Below are 21,251 nucleotides of genomic sequence, written 5' to 3'. Positions count from 1 at the left end.
TTTCCCGCTGGCAGTCGCTCTGCTGCCTAGACTGTTTTTAATAAAATTGTCTTAACTGTCTTATTTCAGGGTTTTGATTAAAGCCTTTTTAAAGGACAGCCCCCTTGTGCCAGTGCCCCTCGTGGCCCTCTTAGGAGGGCCACGCACCTTACTAAACCTAACCCTCTAACCCCCTAACCCTAACCCTCTTAGGAGGGCCACGCACCTTACTAAACCTAACCCTAACCCTAACCCTCCCTAACTCTAACCCCCTAACCCTAACCCCCCTGACCCTAACCCTGAGCCCAACCCTACTACCTACTACTGCACCCCCCATCAGTTAACTTCACACATACACCACACCTGCGATCTTTTTTTAATGAATCTGTAAACAGAATTACTCTCCATCATGTTAATCTGACAGAAACATTTGAAAACACTGGTTTATGAAACAAAAAGAAAACATCTTAAAACATATTCTACACATTATAGTAAACTTATTTCATTACCACAGTAAAGCTAAACTGAGTCCGTTGTCACCATCTGATTATTGGTCACCTCATTCCTGTTATCTTTCAACTGATTTATCACTTTTATTCTCACTTCACCTAAAAAATGACGTACAAATGAATAATCAATGTTTTATTTATTTTATTGACATCGTCTCCATAACTCAAGGTTTAAAGAGTACTCGCCAACAAAAATAATTATCTTCAAACACAACATTAAAGATGAGCCGCTGTCAGTCATGTAGATAATGTTTGTTTTGTCTCTTTTTGCACATTTTTACTGAGTCTCTTCTCACACTTTAATATTCACAATAATTATAAAAATACTATTTTTGATATCATGAATAAAAATGATTGCAAACTAAGAACTTGTTTCATCAGTTTCCTGAATAGAGGCTGCAGATTTCATGTTGTATTGAATTGAAGTACAAATAATAAAATATTACAATAAATCAGCTGCTGAGACGCTGAGCTCTCCTCCTCCCACCAGAGCCCTGTAGTGGACCGGTCTCTGCTGGAGGATCTGGGTCTGTCCACGGTGGACCGGTCTCTGCTGGAGTCTGAGCTGAAGGAGTTTCTGGTGAACCTGCATGAGTTGATCTGATTTCAACAGAATCCGACCCGGTGGCTCCGATGATGAGCACTTAGAACTATATAGAAATAGACTATGTTCTCTCTGATGGTCTTGTGTACTGATGGAGGTCATATAGAGGATCAGGACTACACAGACTGGTTTAGGACAACTTACAAGTTCCTCACACTAACTGAACCTCGATGATTCTTGTCATATCTTGACAGAGGGCACCTTGGGGCTTTGTCCACACGTATACAGGTATTTTGACAATAGCTGTGTCTCAATTCTGGGGCTGCATCCTTCGGAGGCTGCATTCGTAGACCGGTTGCGTCACAGCGCTGCAACTAGGCCGTCCCAATTCACGTTTGTTGAAGACTCCTTCAAATGCAGCCGACGAATGCAGCCTTCTGGTCCCAGATTCGGAGGACACATCTGATGGATCCTTCGCGGCCCAGCATATCCCGAGATGCATTGCTTTCCGATGAAAATTTTATTTGAACCAACATGGCGGCGAGTGACGCGGGAGCTGGAGAAGCGGCAGCTTTCACTTTTAATGTAAGTATTGGGTTTCAACTCACTCAAATGTCACCGATACTAATCTTAAAGCAAAATAAGAGATCTTATAACATCACGTGTGCTCAAGTGATCCGTTAAGTTATGTGACATTGGTAACTGACAAGCTAACTGACGTTAGCCGCTGCGCTATTACCGGCAGCTCGGCTGCCTGCATCCAACCGTAGTAAGCCTTGTAAAGTAACTTTTAATAACTTCACTTTCAAACCTCAGAGGTTGAATAATATCTTACTGAGATTGTGACGATTTTACAGATGATTTATACTTTATATCATGTACATAAACGGACCAACATGAGCTCAGGTAGACAGGTTATCAACCTGAAATATCACTTTAAGTCCGGTAACGTTTCAAACGTTAAGATTAATTACACGAATACACTGAATTTGAGTATTTTGCTGATTCTGTTCTTGTTTTGTTACAGAGAGCCAGGAGCTGAGGGGAGAACGATGGACAAACATTCAGCAACCACAGCTTTAAATTAAGACATTAGTCCATTTGTTATTTTCTCCATTTGACGATCCTGTACTTAAGGTTACAGTTACATTAGCTCTCATCCTGTACAAAGCCTTCACTAATAAGACAACCAGTAGATCCTTCTCATGTGTTATTGTTGCTGTCACAGAGATGACAGTTGTGATGTCACCTTTTTCTATTATTTATTTAAATTGAAATAAGACATCCATGTAAATGATTTCTGTGTGAATTTGTGTATATTCTGCTGTGTAAATTATAAAAAAAGTACGTGTTACTTCAGTTAATAAACGTGTTTGCTGACATTTGTTTTGCTGCTGTTGATGTTAACTGTCTTGATTAATTTCCTCTGCCTTATATGAGATATATATATATATATATATATATATATATATATATATATATATAGTTATTGATAAATACATTGTTTTAATTACAAGACCTATAACTGATTGAAAATTAGTTATTTAACATAGTCACTGATTTATTTAACTGATTATTAATTTAGAAAAACAATATGAAAAAGATCTGTGAATTAATTATTGAATATATGATTAAAAAACTGATTAAACACACTAAACTAAAACCTTTCAACTATATATACTTAAAAGGTTTTAGTTTAATATATATATACAGTATATATTTACAACCCTACTGAGCAGGGATTTTAGGTGACGGGAACAGCTATTGACGCAAACAGGAAGTCCTCTTTAGCGTACGCCGTCTCATTTCGTAGACCGCACGGTCTAGCATTCGCGGTCCACAAAGGTCGCGGCCCACGTAGACCGCGAAGGCTGGGTCCTCCGAAGGATGCAGACCCTGAATTGAGATACAGCTAATGTCTATGTTCCTCTAAGGTGTGACCTTTACATGCAAACACAGATTGCTTGAAACCCTGATTCCTGTTGGCATAGCAACAGAGGATTTGTGATGCTATAAAACCATCCCCATAAATTATGTCGCCCCATTTTTGCTTCAGCATTTACAATAAATATCAACACCGATGACCCTAAGCAGCAACTCAACCTCACTGTCCATCCACACATATGAATTGAATTTTGGTTTCTTCACAGCACCTCGGGCAGTAAAAGGTGTTCTATGAATAAAAGTCAAGAAATAGCTTCTATCATTTGTGTTTTTCACTTACTACCACTAAAGTAAAAATAAGCTCACTTCCTGCTCATAATCTTTGTCTCTGGTATTTGACGTATCGTTGATGAGTTACCGCTTCAGCAAAGTGGGCTCGTGCTCAAAGCCCTCAGCCAATCAGGGGACTTTGGGCTCAATATTTATTATTATCTTTCTATGCAAATTATTATTGTTTTTAAAATATTGGTGTAAATTTGATTTTGAAAATGTAGTAGGCTATCATTATGAAATTGTTTTCATATTTTGAGGATTAGCCAATTAAATCCCGTAATGTTGTAGAACTGACTTGATCAATGACTTTTTCAAAAGGAGGCCAGAAGAAAGGTCGTACTTCTCAAAGTACTTTTTATGGTTTTTTATACTTTTATACTCGTTTTTTAAAAGATCGTAGTTATCGTCTGCCTCAAGGTTTTTATATCCACAAGATGATTTGTACGTTCAATGTTTTTTGTTATCAAAGAAGCAGATATTTTGTAAAACATTTATTAATCTTTTGTTTTGATATTCAAAAAGGAGTTTCATGTTTATCTAAACTTTAGACGAGCTCCAACTGCTAGGATCACTGTCGCACTTTAATAAAATCTCGTAATCTGAATTTAAGAGTCTGATTGTGATTAAAGTCTGAATCACGTGAAGTGAAGGCAAAATCAGCAGATTAATAAATCACCAGTAAAACATTCACAAATCTGATCAACTGAAGATTTACGTCAATAACTGACTAAAACAGTTCAGACACGTCACAGGTTTGATTCCCACTCAAACCTTGGTACCCGGCAGGTCGATGTCAGGAGCTTCCTCCTCTCCTCTTTCTTGCACCGCCACCTCCTCCTCCTCAGGCAGCTGCAGGGGTTCAGAAGCCTGGAAACCTCTGAAGGAGGGGCTGATGGGAAAGCATCTGAGCCATCGAGTCCGTCTGACCAGACCCATCCCCAAAGGAAGATCATACGAGGAGGAAGAGGAGGAAGAGGACCTCCACTCAACTAAACCTCGCTCCTGCTTGGAACCTGGGGACAAACAAAGAACACCCACCAATGACAAACGTAAAGAAAGTGAGTCATTGCAGATTTTAATGTTACATATAATGGTGAGGATCATATTAGTCACTAACATATCTGATGACCCCTCCCATCCACTAGGGGTCTGTGTCCTGTTTGCTGCCTACTCTGTCTTTCAGGATGTTGATTGGCAGCTAACGAGCCCACCTGAGCCTGCTGGAAATGGCCGGCTATAAAGATGCACCACCTGAACATGGCAAGGTGCCTCACCTCCTCTCTGCTCCGACTCTCACGGCAGCTGCTTAATTTGATTGATTCTTTGGTTGTTTGATTGTTTTAGTTTAGTTTGGTTATTTGTTTGTTAAATAAATGTCTATTTATTACTTTTATCACTCGTCTTGTCTCCCTTATGTTGCAGCCTTTGAGCCAGGTTGTAACACATATAATGGTGAGTATCTAGTCTCTGATGTTCAGACTGACATCAGTCTCATATCTGTGTTATATCTGTGTTATATAGCTTAGCATAACGTATCTAACGTTTTATCTGGTTTGTTAAAAAAACTACAGAAAGTGACCTGTGTGTGTTGTATAAGTGTGTTAGTGTAGGTTACCTGGTATTGTGTTGTCGAGACAAAAAGCCAGAAAACCTCCAACAAACATCTCGGTGGACAGAAGAACCGTCAGGATCTGATCCAGCTCTGCAAGACCTGAGCACAGAAAACTGAACTGTAGGATTTACATCGACACAAATTTATACAATACATCCCGTTCTATTTTGTTAAAACTCGATTGAAATTCAGATCAAAATGCTTCAACACTGACACACAAGAAAGTGGGGGGCAGAGTGGGGGTGCTGTTGTCCTTTCGGAAGGGACACCTAATTTCAATCTTATTATTTTTCACGCTAATCTGTGATTGACCAAAACACATGAAATTAAGCTTGTTACCAATCACCAACCACAATACTTATTGACATTGGGTTGGTCCAATGATGATTTCCAAATGTCTTCTTCAATTCTCTACCACTGACAAACTGGCAGTAGACATGCTGAACATCATACAGTTGCATAATAGAAAATAAATGATACCGTGGAAATTGTGAACTACGTTCACATAAAAACAATCATTTTATTTAGGCCTTTAAAACAGAGTCCAGCCCTGAAGGACCCGTGCAGCAGTTGACGGATGGTTACGGACTGCTGCACGGCCACCAGATTACTGACAGACTTCTAGTGACACATGAAACCCACGAGGTTCATTCCTATCAAGAGCCTGCAGTGATTGTTTTTAAGAAATCCTGTAGATCATAATTTTACTGCTTAACTTGTCAGTGAACATAAGAAAGTAGAGAAAAGTAGCCAAATGGTGTTGCAATAATAATTGTAGTTACATAGCCCGTTTTAAGCTTAGGCACAAAGTGCTTTCAGATTCAAAGATTTACAGAATGAAGATTAAAAAAATAAAAAATCCTTGTAAAGCCCCTATTGCAAATGGCAAGTAAGATAAATAACAAAATAAATGAACTAGTGCTGGGCAAGTTAACGCGATAATAACGCGTTAACGCATTAATTCATTAATTAACACGTAAAGTGTCTTTATTCTTTGATCGCTGGGTCACCATCATCACCTCTGAGTTACAGCATTATATTGATGAACAGTAGATCTGCATTCACATGCTCTGACTGTTATGAAGACAGACGTTTTTGCTGAAACGTGCTGAAACATTTTATTCCTGTTGCACAGCAGTGGAACGTTTCACATAAAGTCAGCACACTGAGCACAGATAGTGAAGAGATATAACTGCTACTGTATAAAGGGAATACTGCTGTTAAAAATAACCTTATTTGTTTAAAGTGTTTGCAAACCAAATGTTATTGCACTTTTGTTCATATAGCAGTACTTTTTAAATAAAAGTGCGCAATACACTACTTTTGAATTCATTATTGAACTTTGCCATAACAATGCAATTAATCGCAAAAAATCCATGCGATTAATCGCGATTAAAAATGTTAATCGTTGCCCAGCACTAAAATTAACATGATGCTGTGGGTTGGGTTTCCTTCTGTCTTCAACGCTTTGAGTCACCAGCACCCACTGATGTACAGGTGGGAAACATAGAAAATCTCTAGGATTACAACTTTATCCAGAGAAACATGATGTTATTGAACTGTTCAAAGAGACATGAAACCATTCTGATTACATCTGTCTTTAACAGCAGCAGTTACCAAAACAGTAGCCCTATATTAGACTCATTGACATACTGCGTTCCCTAGCCCTAAAAACTAAATTAACCATCACAACTAAAAGCCGGACCCCAACCCTTACCCTAAACCTAAACCTCATTGTAACCTGAAACTTAAAACCAAGTCTGAACCCTCAAACAGGCCTTTGAATGTCTGAACAAAAGTGAGGGCCAGCAAAAATGTCCTCACGTTCCAAAAATGTCCTGCATCTGAAGGTCCAACACTCAAATTGGTCCACACAAAGATAGTTGTTGGAGTAGACACACACACACACACACACACACCTGTGTTAATGGAGCTGGGGTGTTTGTCCAAGTACATTGGCAGAGTCAGACCGAAGAACATCGAGAATCCCAGAACAAAAAGATTTCTTGACGAGTTCAAATCCACGAACTGCAGGTTAGAGAGACCGACGGCTGTGATCATACCTGAAACATCAACACACTTGGATTATTATTACCTCACAAACACACATGGATTAGTATGACCCCAGAAACACACCTGTAAAGGTAGTTGTTAACTCGTGTTACCTGTGAGTGTAACTCACCAAAAAGAGTGCAGAACATTCCTCCAAGGATAGGATCTGGCAGGGACGCGAACAGAGCCGTGAACTTCCCAACTGACCCCAATATTAACATGATACCAGCTCCGTACTGCACCACACGCCTGCTGCCAACCTGTAATCAGGGTCAGCGATTCAAACATGCACCCCATGAACTGAAGAGAACACTTTCTGTCTGCAGATGTCAGGTATGAGTCTAGGTGACATGATTTGAGAATCATATTTGTATTTTTCAGTTACACTAGATTAATTTAGCAGATGCAAAAACTTGAGTATGTCTCACAAAAAACAGCCAAATGTGTTTAACTTTTAGCCGGGAGTTTGGTTTTACTTGGAGGCAAGAAGGAACGGTTCTCTCACTGCCCTGTAGACCAGAACCAACAAGGAGCCAAGGTCTGAATAGATGTCTGGAACTAGTGGCCGACACCCTGACTACCAGTTACAAAGGTCTGACAACTAGCTACAGAGGTCTGGGGACTAGTTGCATAGGTTTGCGGACTACTTACAGAGGTCTGAGATTTAGCTTTGGTGGTCTGAGGACTAGTTGCAGAGGTCTGAGGACTAGTTGCAGAGGTGTGTGGATAACTTGCAAAGATCGAAGGACTAGTTGCAAGAGGTCATGGGATCCTGATCCTTTATGATCAGGGACATCAGAAAATTACCAACCAGTCTGTACTCAATCACTTCTCGTCCAGAACCAGTACATTTCTACCAAACAAACAAACCCCTCACAGGTGAGTGTGGCCTCAGTTACCTTGGTGATGCCCAGAACGCCTATATTTGGACTGGAGGAGGTGGAGCCGTTTCCTGTCCCTAAAAGACCAGCAATGATGCAGCAAACGCCTTCAGTGAAGATCCCCCTGAAACAAACAAAAACAATCAACCACCTGTGGGAGCGAAGACTTCCAGGGCCCCGTTCCTCGTACGTGACTAACAGAGTTAGCCGGATAATTTTCAGGATAAGATGACGTAGATCAGGCTTTTCGGTTCCACGAAGCAAGTTTGGCAAAATCACCATGGCAACACATCCATAAGCTTGAACCTGCTCCAGCGCAGGCTAACTGAAGGTAGCTGGATAAGCTTGCCACACCCCGGGAAAAAATGGCAGCTCCTGTCATATACGGTAGTCTAATGCGCTTGCGCATATATCAGGGGTCGTACGGGAGTTCCGGAAATGCATGTAAAGTGAGACACACGGTGATCCATTAAAACCAGCTGAGCAAACTAAGAAGCCTCTATTGCATTAATGTACAGCTCCCTTCCTCAGAGATCCACTGATGAAGGAGCGATATTAGTTAGATTAGCGTTTTATAGGGAGAGAGTTCTTCCACATCGCCAAGATCCGTTATCACATCACGATGACTTCCTATACGAGCGCTATCCATTCTGCCCACAAGGAATCATTTATTTACAAGACCTTCTGGAGCCATACATTGAACACCACACGCTGCAGCCGAGCATTGACTGTCTCACAGACTGGATGCAGCCTTGCGCTTTTTTGCGAGTGGTACATTTTTGTACAGTGTTGGCGATGCGGAGAACATGCATGCCGTGCTGTTTGTAAAGTTTATTTGGCGCTTAATAAACTTATGGATGTGTTCATTACATTACCATGGCACATATTGTATTGACTCACCATTCTGAGTAATGTGTTTGTGCTTAGTTTTTACTTGCTCCCATGTCCTCTTGATGGCTGTGTTGCATACATGGGGGTTAAAGCACTCATAATGATATGACAGTGTTATTAGTACACCAGCATATCATTATTGTAGAAAATGATTAAGGTGGACTCATGATAAGAATAGAGAGAATCACACACTATTTCTTTTCACTGCTTCAATTGATTGAATTTCTGATTATGAATAATACATACATACTGATCCGCCCATACTCAGATTCACGCACACATATTCAAACTCCTAGTTCTATATGGTAATCTACACGTATATACACATATATAGTACATGATACATAAGGGCATACAGTACATATATCCTCATATTAATTCGTATAAATTAGATACTCTTTGGGCTTGTTTTTATTACTTATTCTGAAAGAGTTGAGATAATTATTTGCGCTATATCTCATTGGATGATGCATTCCATTAAGCCTACTGCCAGCAGGCACATTTAAAGAAATATAATCTGATTGATTGGGGTGATGAGGCATTAAAATTAGCTGATACATTTCCCCAAAACTTACACATTTAACTTTATATTTTGCCATGCTTCTTGTCTAGCCCTCGCAGCGGTGGCGGTGTTAGATTTTGCCGTGATTATGGTTTTGAATTCCTCATATGCATTCATGATCATCTCCTGCTCGTCAGCGGAGTAAAAAGAGGCTCTTTCTTTGAGTTAATTTGCCATTGTACTGTTGGAAAATCATGGTTTCGGTGATCGACGCTTCCCCCTTTTGAAGTAGGACGGGCACGCGCAATTATCCTGATCGTCTGGTTCGAATTAAAGAGATTGTTTGACAGCGGATCAGCCTTGGAGAAACCGAGATAGCCTGAGATCAATCATCGGGTTAATTTAGGCTGGCTAATAGGACATTTGATCGACTTAGTTGAACCACGTACGAGGAACGGGGCCCAGGTAAGACAACATTACTTCCCGTTTACCTGTTAATGGCGTGGACTGGAGGGGGTGTGGCTCCAGACAGACGAGCACAGGCGTAATAATCACCAATCGATTCCACGATGCCCGCCATGGTGGCACTCAGCATCCCCAACACCCCGGCAACCGTTACCACTGGCAACCCCCACTGGCCTATCGGATCAGAGACAAGAAGTCAGTTTATTCTTAGATCAAGATGGCGCCGCGGATGGTAGCATCGGTACTGCACTCTCTCGTACTTTTTCTGTTTTAGTTTGTTTGTCCCGTTTCCAGCTCTCTCCCTCTGATCAAATTCAGTAGAGAGGAACTTTTAAACATCCGTCTATCCACTGGCCAACCTTTTCGCCGCATTTCATCAAACCGGAAAGTTTTTCAGAGATTTTAGTTGGGGGAGCAGCTGCTCTACTCGGAATTTATCAGAGATGCTGACGAGGGAAACGAGCAGGAGCGCTCGTTAATCTGCATCGACGGGGACTCAGAACTGCGCTCCCGTCAATTCACACAGCGAATGTCCGCTCTCTGGCCAACACGATGGATGAACTGCTGCTCCTCAACAAACTAAAAAAGGACTTTAGCAGATCCGCCGCCCTGTGCTTCACTGAAACCTGGCTCGGTGAGCACATCCCGTACAGCGCACTACATCTGCCGGGCTTCCAACTTCTCCGAGCGGACCGTGTAACGGCGCTGTCGGGAAAAACGAGGGGAGGCGAAATCTGCTTCTACATAACGAAGGTTGGTGTACAGATGCCACAGTGTCAAAGGAATCATGCAGCCCTCACTTAGAAACACTTTTCATAGACTGCAAACCTTTTTATTCACCACGGGAGTTTTCCTCATTCATTCTGGTCGGTGTTTACATCCCACCACAGGCCTGTGTGAGTGAGGCGCTCCAACACCTGGCTGAGCAGATCAACAACATGGAGCACAAACACCCAGACTCCCTGCTCATTGTTCTTGGGGACTTTAACAGAGCAAACCTCAGCGAAGAACTGCCAAAATACAGATAGCATATTAAGTGTAGCACCAGGGACTAAAACACACTGGACCACTGATACACTGTAATAAAGGCTGCATATTGCTCAGTACCCCGTGCAGCTTTGGGACTCTCTGATCATTGTCTGGTCCATCTTCTCCCGACCTACAGGCAGAAATTAAAATCGTCAAAGCCTGTGGTAAAGACTGAGGAGATGGACCAACGAGGCAAAGCTGGAGCTACAGTCCTGCTTTGCCTGCACTGATTGGAGTGTTTGAGGCTGCTGCTACAGACCTGGATGGGCTCACTGACACATCATACATCAGTTTTTGTGAGAACACGCATGTGCCGAAAAAAACCTTCTGCACATTCAACAACAATAAACCCTGGTTTACTGATAAACTCCGGCAGCTTCGTCGTGCCAAGGAGGAGGCCTACAGAAGTGGGGACAGGATCCTGTACAACCAGGACAGAAACACATTGACGAGGGAGATCAAGGTAGCTAAGGCCATGTCCATACTATTCTGTTTATGTTTGGAAACACATATGTTTTGCTACGTTTACACTGAGCGGCCACACTACGCCGGAGTTTTGGAGCACCCTAAACGGAGGAGTTTGAAAACACCCCCGAGATTGGAGGTGTTTGAAAACTCCGGGGTTGCGTTTGAGTGTGGACGGTCGGAAACTGATGTGTTTAGAAAAAATGACATTTTCATGCTCATATTTATCCCTCCTCTCTTGCCGTAGTTAGTGCCTGTTGTTTTTAGATTCTAATGAGAAGACACGCTGCACTAACAATTTACTTCTTCCGTTTGGTGGCCTTGAGAGACCTTAGTCTGTAAGTATTTCTTTATGAAGCATTTAGTATCTTTTAGTATAGCATTTGTGTTGTATTAAATGCTAATCGCGGTTAGCATTTCTCCATTGGCGGTAATGTTAAAATTAGCTTAGAAGCTAGCTAGTCGGACATGTTACATGATGGCTAAGCAAGAGCAGAATAGAGTGAGAGACGAGTGTTGACCACATTTATGGACCATAATCTAGTAAATGTTTACGTGTAAGTGTTCACTTTAAAGTAAATGTGATGTGAGAGAGAGAGAGAGAGAAAGACCCGCAGCGCTGTAACTAAGTCTGAAAAATAAAACTTCTAAAACGTTCCACGAACTGTGTCTGTTTGAGTTTATAGAGGAATATTTTAGAGGAAGATCTTAAGTATCAAACACAACCTTTCATTATTAAAGACTACTTTATTACTCTGTCGTATTTTTTTAAAACTCAGCAACCAATCTACTTCCTGTTTACACCGTCACGCGCATGCCCAGTGTACGTTAATGGTCACGTGCTGCCCGTCTTCGAAGGTTGCCGTGTGGATGCAGATCAATTCGAGAATGATGTTGGAACGGCCGTGTGGACGGAGATCGTTTCTATTTGACAAATCTGCTTCCAAATAGAAACGGAGTAATGTGGATGTAGCATAAGAGAAGCTACACTGAAAAGCTGGAGAAAAGGTTTTCAGCCAATGACCCCTCATCAGTTTGGAGAGGCCTGGAAGTACTAACCAACTACAGGAGACCATCCCACCCACTGAGGCCAATCACCAACTGGCTGACGACCTGAATGTTTTCTACTGCGGGTTTGATAAGCCCACTTTCACACACCCCACCTGCCCCATCATTAAACAACCACCTACACCCCCTGCCTCCTTCTCACCTCTTCCAACCGACCCCCCACCGGCACTGAGGATCTGCGAAGAGGATGTGAGTCGGCTCTTCCACAGACAGAGGATCAGGAAGGCACCAGGCCCAGACGGTGTGTCACCCTCGTGCCTGAAAGTCTGTGCTGACCAGCTGGCCCCCCCATCTTCACACAAATCTTCAACCGATCACTGGAGCTATGTGAAGTCCACTCCTGCTTCAAACGCTCCACGATCATCCTGGTTCCCAAAAAATCCTCCATCACAGGATTAAATGACTACAGGCCCATCGCCCTGACGTCGGTAGTCATGAAATCCTTTGAGAAACTGGTGTTGACCCATCTGAAGGACCTCACAGGGCCCCTGCTGGACCCCCTGCAGTTTGCCTACCGTGCAAACAGGTCGGTGGATGATGCAGTCAGCATGGGACTGCACTACATGCTGCAACACCTCGACTCCCCAGGGACATATGCAAGGGTTCTGTTTGTGGACTTCAGATCAGCGTTCAACACCATCATCCCAGCAATACTCCAACCCAAACTCTCCCAGCTCACTGTGCCAGCATCCACCTGTCAGTGGATCACAAACTTCCTGACTGACAGGACGCAGCAGGTGAGGCTGGGAAAAACCACATCCAGCACCCGGACTATCAGCACTGGCGCCCCCCAGGGATGTGTGCTCTCCCCACTGCTCTTCTCCCTCTACACCAACAACTGCACCTCAGAGGACCCGTCTGTTAAACTCCTGAAGTTCGCAGACGACGCAACAGTCATCGGCCTCATCAGGGACGGTGATGAGTCTGCGTACAGACGGGAGGTTGAACAGTGGGTCCTCTGGTGTGGTCAGAACAACCTGGAGCTAAACAAGCTCAAAACTGTGGAGATGACAGTGGACTTCAGGAGGAGCCCCCCCAACACTGCCCCCCCTCACCATACTCAACAGCACTGTGTCCGCTGTGGAGACATTCAAGTTTCTGGGATCCACAATCTCCCAGGACCTGAAGTGGGCTCCCAACATAAACACCATCAGGAAAAAGGCCAAGCAGAGGTTGTACTTCCTGCGCCAGCTCAAGAAGTTCAACCTGCCTCAGGAGCTGCTGATCCTGTTTTACTCAGCCATCATCCAGTCTGTTCTCTGCTCCTCGCTCACTGTGTGGTTTGGATTGTCCACCAAACAGGACAGAAACAGACTACAACAGATTGTCAGGTCTGCAGAGAGGATCATTGGTTCCAGCCTGCGGTCCATCCTGGACTTGTTCACCTCCAGAGTCAGGAAGCAGACTGGAAAGATCACTGCAGACCCATCACACCCTGGACACAAGCTGTTCCAACCCCTCCCCTCTGGTAGGCGCTACAGAGCTCTGTATGCCAAAACCACCAGACACAGGAACAGCTTCTTTGCACTGGCCGTCACTCTGATGAACAATAAATAAGTCATATTGCACTACTACCTCTGTTTGCACTATTACCACCACTTGCACTATCACCTCAATTCCATTGCTTATAAACCTATATACATACATACATACATACATACTGTACATACACACACGCTTTTTTTTTTGCATATATTGCTTATATTGTATATGGCTGTTAAATGTTTATATCTACATCTGTTCTACTTTTTTGCTGCCCTTTTCTTATTCTTTATATATTTTTTATTGTAAAATAGTGTATGTACATTGAGAGCAGAGTGGAAACCGTAGACAAATTCCATGTATGCATACACATACATGGCCAATAAAGCTGATTCTGATCCATGTTCATCGTCTGTGATGTCACAAGGTTGAACTAGCTTTGACCACTTTCTCATTGACGACTGTCCAAGTTTAAGATCCTCGTATTTAACAGATGTTAAAATGTGGGACCGAAAATACGAGGACTAAAACAACTTTGATAAGAAACAGTTGATCTTGTGATGTCAAACAATTCATTTTTAGTCCAGATATTCTGGCCAACTGTGAGCTGTGATTGGCCGATTTCAGCTTTCTTACAGGGGTAGGGTACTCTGAACCAGGGTGATGAAGCCATGATGTCACCACGAGCGTCTGTCCGGGCCTTGTGTCCGTAGGTATCAGGGTTGCTCGGCAACAGGTTGGTGAGCGTGAGAATGTAACAAACGAGCCAAACCAACATGATGGCGAGCATGATCTGAGAGAGACGTCAGAGTCAGAAAGTTAAAGAGAACCAACATCTGAAGGACTGACATGATCTGACACTTTATTTCTCATTTACAGGAAACATTTTGAAGATCTGGACTCTGGTGGAGGTCAGTCCTTGCTTCCTGCTGTAAACAGGAACAGGAAGTGAAGTCTCTCTCAGGTACTGAGCAAACAGCACGATGAGCAAAATACACCTGCAGAGACACAGAGAGAGGCAGTTAGAGAGAGAGAGAGAGAGACAGACAGCTGTCTACACTCTCAATGGAGGACAAGTAGAGGGCCACCAGCAGCCTGTTTTTAACCCCCTAACCCAGACCACGAGAGGTCCTCAGAGATGTGATTTCCCTTAAATCTGAAGGTTCAACCCTCTCCTCACAGACTCTGTAGATATGTAGTGGGACAGGCTCCGCTCGGTGCTTCCACAATTCAATAAGGTATTTTGTTTTTGTGGTGTTCAGCGGACTTGTCTCCTCCTGAGATCAGTCCAACCATAAAGGTGTCGTCCCCAACTTTGATGATGGTGTTGGTCGGACAGGTTTGAGGGCAGTCACAGGTGTATAGAGGATTAGGGTTAGACAGACAGGTGGACAGACCAGTATAACTGGTGGACAGACAGAGGTGGACAGACAGTTTACTGACCAGTATGTCTGGAAAGATTGTAGCGAATAATGAGCTCTCTATGACGAACATTCTCAATAATAGAAGAGCTACGGTGACAAATTCCATCCACTGATTCACTCTTTAAGTAAACTGATGGGAATCAAAGGTGGAACAGACAGACAGGTGGACAGACAGGTTTCTCACAGTGCTGACAGGCCCCAGTGAGACCCAGCTCTGTCTCCAGCTGTGGTGAAGACAGACAGGCCGATCAGTGAGACAGTTGGAGTGATGGTGAGTGGGCCGATGTACTCCAGCAGCAAACCTGGCAACCCACACAGACCAATCACAAGCTCTACAGCACTGGACACGATGATGGCCCCCTGGATCTGAAACACAGTGAAATAACTACAGATGAACAAACAAAAGAAGTCTTCACACCCACAGAAAGCAACTGTGCTCTGAAGAACTACAGCTGGACACTTTAAGTCGAATATTTAAAATACTAATCTGTCTGCTGGCAACTGGAGAATCCTGACCCTGAGATACTATGACGGTATTAGGACCTCAGACTGGGAGGTAAACTGTCCCAGTGCTCACTCGGGTTCCCAGTCAAATGAAAGCAAGAGAACCAATCCAGAGGTCTCCCTTACTGACCCTCTTCACACCTCGAATGCACCTTCAGATTCTGTTCATGAGTACATGTTGGACTTCCTGCTGAGAACAGTGTGATAGTGTGAAACCCTGATAGTCGGAGCAAAGCCTCAAGTCCGGTTCAGGAGTTCCTCAGTGTTCCTTCTCTGTGCCGCTCTGAGATAAGACCCAACTTTCCCATCATAAGGGTGGTTTGACCTCTTAGAAGCTGACTGACAGTCCTTCTCCATGACCTCCCTGAACTCCTCCCACAGAGCTTTTGCTTCAGTAACCACTAAAGCTACAGTCCATCTGACTTCCTGATACCGGTCTGCTGCTTCAAGGGTCACCTGGACCAATAAAACCCACTGCAGAATAATCATCATGTACCTCTCTGATGCGTGGCTGCCAGATGTGTGAGGTGTTGAGTGGAAGACTCCAGTTCCCATAAATCTCCTCTGCAGGTGAAATAAACAACAAATCCCTTTATTATTATCATGTTACTGTTGTTTCCTTACAATATGTCAGTATTTCAATCATCCAAACAGAGAGAATGTCTCACCCTCGCTGGGACACCGCCAACGGTCAAGACCGAGGATCGCTTGGGCAGGAATCAAGAAAGCAAATGCACTGGCCTGAAAGAGAGGAAGCCTACACACACACACACACACACACACGTCAGACTCATCTGACTCACCCACACTCACCCACACTCACCCACACTCACCTGACTCCTACGGTGGTCTGGATCAGAGTTGTGATACCAACTGTGGTGAAAATGGTTCCGACTAGCTGACTGATGGTGTTCTGGTCTCGACCGACACACATGGCCTCTGCCAGAAGAAACGGCACCGCTACAGTGCCGCTGAAACACGTCAGATAATGCTGAGGACAGATAAGGAAAGGTGACATCAGTATCAAACCTCCTTCAAGTCTCGCTGGCTTGTCTCTGAGCTTTGCTTCTGGTGCTTCCAGTTAAACTGTCAGAAACATGTTTTCTTTTTAACTGTGCAGCAAAGCTCCGGCTGCAGTGTCCTGATTTGAAATAAATGTCCAAATGAACCTCATCTCCTCTCCGTCCGTAGTGTCCCATCACAACAAAGCATTACATCTATTGTAGGAGCACTTTAATCTGTTCTGTAGAGATGCTGTGTTTTTGATTTAATGAATACATTTCAGGGAATTTGCCGATGAAGAAAACAGATTCAGTTTATTGGTTTGTGTAAACATACTTACTGCACATTACTGGTGTAATAAAGTGATTTAGTCAAACAATGTGTGTAGTTTGGAAGCTTTGGACCATCATCCTCAGCCCTCACTTTATTCTGGAAACCAAAGGGATAAAGTTCATAACAAACTAACTACAACAAAGAATGTTGGAATCACTCAGTGGAATCTGCTGGATGAGAAGAACCTCAAAATAAAACCACACCACTGTTATTAAAAAGGAGTAAAAATATCTAACCTGTGGATGAAGAAACGCTTCATCCACAGATCTTAAACCTTTGGTAAATATATCAACTCAGACAAATCCAAATCGAAACCCAAGTCTAAACCCATTATAGTCCCGACCTAACTGAATCAGACCAATATAAACCAGTCTGAACCCAATCTAAAACCTGTAATCCCAGTATATTCACAATGTTACCTGTAGTCCAAGTAGAATACACAGGTACCAGGGTGGGACATCTTCGATGGTGTAAATCATGTCTGACCTTGCCCCCTGCGCTCCTATTGGCTGTTTATTGTGTCCTTCACCTTCCATTGGCAGGTTAACCCTGTCTGCCTTGTGGCTCCGCCCCTTTGCTAGGTTATCATGACTCTGATTGGACAAACAGATGGATAGACACACCTGTTAATGTGGGAAATAATACATTTATAGAACACAAGCACAAGTTACAAAGTGCAGAATAGAGGTGTAACAATACAAAGGAGCACTTTTGGTTCCTACCTCGGTTTATGAGCAACAGTTTGGTTTATGAGGCACATTTTGGTTCCTATCTCGGTTTATGAGCCACGGTTTGGTTCCTATCTCGGTTTATGAGCCACAGTTTGGTTCCTACCACGGTTTGGTTCACGAGCCACGGTTTGGTTCCTACCTCGGTTTGGTTCCTACCTCGGTTCATGAGCCACGGTTTGGTTCACGAGCCACGGTTTGGTTCCTACCTCGGTTCACGAGCCACGGTTTGGTTCCTACCTCGGTTCACGAGCCACGGTTTGGTTCCTACCCTGGTTCACGAGCCACGGTTTGGTTCCTACCTCGGTTCACGAGCCACGGTTGGGTTCCTACCTCGGTTCACGAGCAACGGTTGGGTTCCTACCTCGGTTTAGTTCATGATCCACGTTTTAGTTCCTATCTCATGATCAATAAGTTACTAATCAGAACACAATCATTAACTTATTCATCACAACACGATCAATAACCAACCAATCAGAATAAGAGACTGGAACATGGAGCGGTTTAATTATTACGTCATAATGGACAGAAGTGACATCATCAACACTAGAATAGATTCACTGCTCTCATAAACCGACCAGCTCGTGTTAGTTAACCAGACTGGTTAACTGGTTAGGTTTAACACCAACACTATTCTGGAATAATATTCTGTGGAGTTTCTTCAAGTAATTTGTTTGAAAATGTATCTTTATAAAGAAAAGTCTCTGAGTCATGAACTCAAAACTAAAATCAGATTATGAACTTCATTTAAACTCTAAATAAACTTTAAATGAATGAACAGTAAAATCTGAAACATCCAGAAGGTACACACACGCACACTTTCATGTACTGTTCTGACTCGTTATTCTCAGTAAATCTTTTTATTTAAATGTCATTGCATCACATTTAAATATTCGTCATGTCTTCATCAAAACACATTTCCCCAAAACTCAGTTCGACACAAATTGCATGTTCGTAAATAGAATTTAAATAAAGCTTTATGAGTTTGAACAAAGTGAGTGAAACTTTTAATCTAATGAACAAAATCACCTGTTCATGACCAACAATGATTGGCAGCAGACAGTTAGACAATAATAAATCAATAACCAATAATCAGTTTACCTTTGAGGCGTCTTCCATCTCAGCCGATCGACCACCGAACAACAAAGGGAGAGCGAGACAGGTAGACGAGAGAGACAAGTGGACCGAGAGAGCTTCAGGTGAAAGTCCATCAACATTAACTACAATTATTAACCTGCTCAGGTGACTTACTCTCTCCATCAGTTATTATTGGTTATTGATTATCACTCAGGTCCAAACTTCTGTTATCACACAGTCACTTCCTGTTCACTGAAGAAATGAACACCAGTAGAGTCTCATTAACTAATCAATCAGCTGATATCAGATTCACCTGGAGCCTCCTCACACACACACACACACACGACTCTACTTCTCACTTGATTTATTACCTCAGTAAACATTGTAAACATGAGTTTATGGCCTCAGTCTATAGTTTCAAGTCTTCTTCATCTTCAATACAGCATGATGTTCATTTAGTAAATTATGGTCCATTTAGAGTCAAACACACCATAAAGCACAGTATGATTTAGAGGCGGGGCTACACGGTGATTGACAGGTCGACACCACAACGTTGTTCATGTTTTCATCTTTAATCCTTTCAAAGTCTTTTCACTTCATCAGTTATTTGTAACATTTTGGTCCAATTTAGCATTCTGAGTGCTAATTTAGCACTCTGGTGTCACTCTTAGCTCCGCCCTATGCCTTCAAAACCTCTACAAAACAATGGGTGACATCAGACTTTGTGCTAAGCTAGGCTAACACGATGTCGCACTCTTCTGTTTGTAAAACAGCTGTGACTCCGTTCTGATTGATCAACGACTCATTGATTAATGATCTGATTGCTGATTGGACGACACAAAATAAAACATGACGTTGATCTACATTTAGTATCCATGGAAACACTCTTTACAAATATAAATTCTTTACTTAAATTAATATTGATTAATTATTTATGTCCAAGTGATTGATCTTCAGCCTTTCAGTCAATCACAGCACAGGATTCTCAGCGTCAGCAGCTCTTCAGAGTCCTGCAGAGAGAGAGAGAGACAGGCGTCACTGGTGATGTCATCAGAGAGCAAGAGAGACAGGTGTCTGATGCTTTTCCCTAAAACGTTGTAGTGTGAAAAATGAAATCCAGCGATTGTTGTTTTGAGATTCAGCTCAAACATAATCAGGATCTCAGGACTTAGCCAGTACCTCATTATACATAGATTTCAGTATTTATCCAGGATCTGACTGTACATTTCACTATGTATCCAGTCACTGACTGTATTTATCCAGTCACTGACTGTATATTTTCCCGCTCTGGTTATCAGAGATGTTTTTACATAAAATCTGCATCGTATAAATGTCTGATTTAGTCTCCACTGAATTGAATCAACGGTTTCTATTGAAAGTAGAATAAAACCCCGTTGCAGATGTTGAGTAAAAACATCTGGAGACCCGTTTACCAAACATCTGTTTGCAGGTGAGAGGCACCGCTGTGACTCCTACCGTAAAACCACCACAGAAGAAGAATGAGAGTTCAAATGACGACGATTCAAAGAGAAGTTTGACGTTTTTTTTAATAGATTTAAAACATCAGAAAAAAAAACAAACAAACATACAGAAGTCAATTAGATGGATTCTATTGTTTATGATTCTATTGTTGTTTCCGTTATTTTGTCCCAAAAGTTTCTCCTTCAGGATCTCTGATCTGCAAACAGACGGTAAAAAGAGTCTGACAGCCGGAAGAGAGGGAAAATCCACCCTCATCATCATCATCATCATCATCATCATCATCATCATCACCATCATCGTCGTGAGAGCAGAGCAGCCTTCCTTCCTGTCTAACAGTCTGTCTATGTGTGTGTCCTGTCTGTCTGTCTCATGTTGATAAACTGAGTCCAGAGTCTCAAACAGATAGAGTCTGATCCAACATGAACATGTCACATGATCCCATACAGGACCACGGAGACCTGATGTCCTGGACTATGACGGTCTGGACCCTGTTTGAGACCCCTGGCCTCAGTTCGAACAACACTTTGTGTTTCACAGTTTTCATCTTTGTGAACTGAGGAATGTTTTCAGTCTCAGCAGAACCCGGAGAACCCACTAGAACCATCACGCCTCATTTAGTGTTTGTTTGTAGCTGACAGCCAATCAGAGGGCTGGATCTGACGTTAACCACAATGCACCAGGATAGTGTCTCTGATGACATCACTATGACATCATCAGGTGAAGATGCGTTCACACTAGCGTTCAAACGACATCTAGTGTGAACAGAGCCTGAAACTGAGGACCTCTGTGAAGACAGGGGGAGGTCACCACAATTACAAGCCCTGCCCACTGAACACTGACAGGTAAATGAGAAGCCCCGCCCCCTCCTCTCAGAACAGGAAACAGAAACATTAGTCAGTCTCTGACAGACAAGCTCATCCCAGAGGGGCGGGGCTTGTGTTTAGCAGGGGGGGGGGGGGGGGGGGGGGAGGTCCGTGTGTCGTCACAGTGGTCCTTAATTGTGGT

The 21,251-nt window shown here is 42.9% G+C and overlaps 1 protein-coding gene across 1 annotated transcript; it reads right to left on the bottom strand.

The window, feature by feature from the left end:
* Positions 1-3,727: 3,727 nt before the first annotated feature.
* Positions 3,728-19,099, bottom strand: slc23a1 (solute carrier family 23 member 1). Its single transcript, XM_031880065.1, has 14 exons — positions 18,789-19,099; positions 17,379-17,552; positions 16,458-16,615; positions 16,293-16,381; positions 16,121-16,188; positions 15,305-15,486; positions 14,574-14,694; positions 14,333-14,489; positions 9,679-9,826; positions 7,813-7,918; positions 7,044-7,173; positions 6,781-6,924; positions 4,865-4,960; positions 3,728-4,262 (listed from the first exon to the last, which is right to left on the bottom strand). Exons 1-14 carry the CDS (start codon positions 18,945-18,947, stop codon positions 4,015-4,017), a joined length of 1,980 nt encoding a protein of 659 aa, XP_031735925.1. The 5' UTR covers positions 18,948-19,099; the 3' UTR covers positions 3,728-4,014.
* Between the last annotated feature and the right edge of the window lie 2,152 nt (positions 19,100-21,251).

This window comes from Anarrhichthys ocellatus, unplaced genomic scaffold, assembly GCF_004355925.1.
Source record: "Anarrhichthys ocellatus isolate YVR2014 unplaced genomic scaffold, GSC_Weel_1.0 scaffold544, whole genome shotgun sequence".
NCBI classification, from domain to species: domain Eukaryota; kingdom Metazoa; phylum Chordata; class Actinopteri; order Perciformes; family Anarhichadidae; genus Anarrhichthys; species Anarrhichthys ocellatus.
This window is presented reverse-complemented; position numbering and strand designations above follow the sequence as displayed.

Coding starts and splice junctions, on each gene's coding strand:
- slc23a1 (XM_031880065.1), bottom strand. CDS start 18,947: ATGGAGAGAGTAAGTCACCTGAGCAGGTTAATAATTGTAGTTAATGTT. Junction 17,553..18,788: donor AGATGGAAGACGCCTCAAAG/GTAAACTGATTA, acceptor TTGTCCAATCAG/AGTCATGATAACCTAGCAAA. Junction 4,961..6,780: donor CCCCAGCTCCATTAACACAG/GTGTGTGTGTGT, acceptor TTCTGTGCTCAG/GTCTTGCAGAGCTGGATCAG.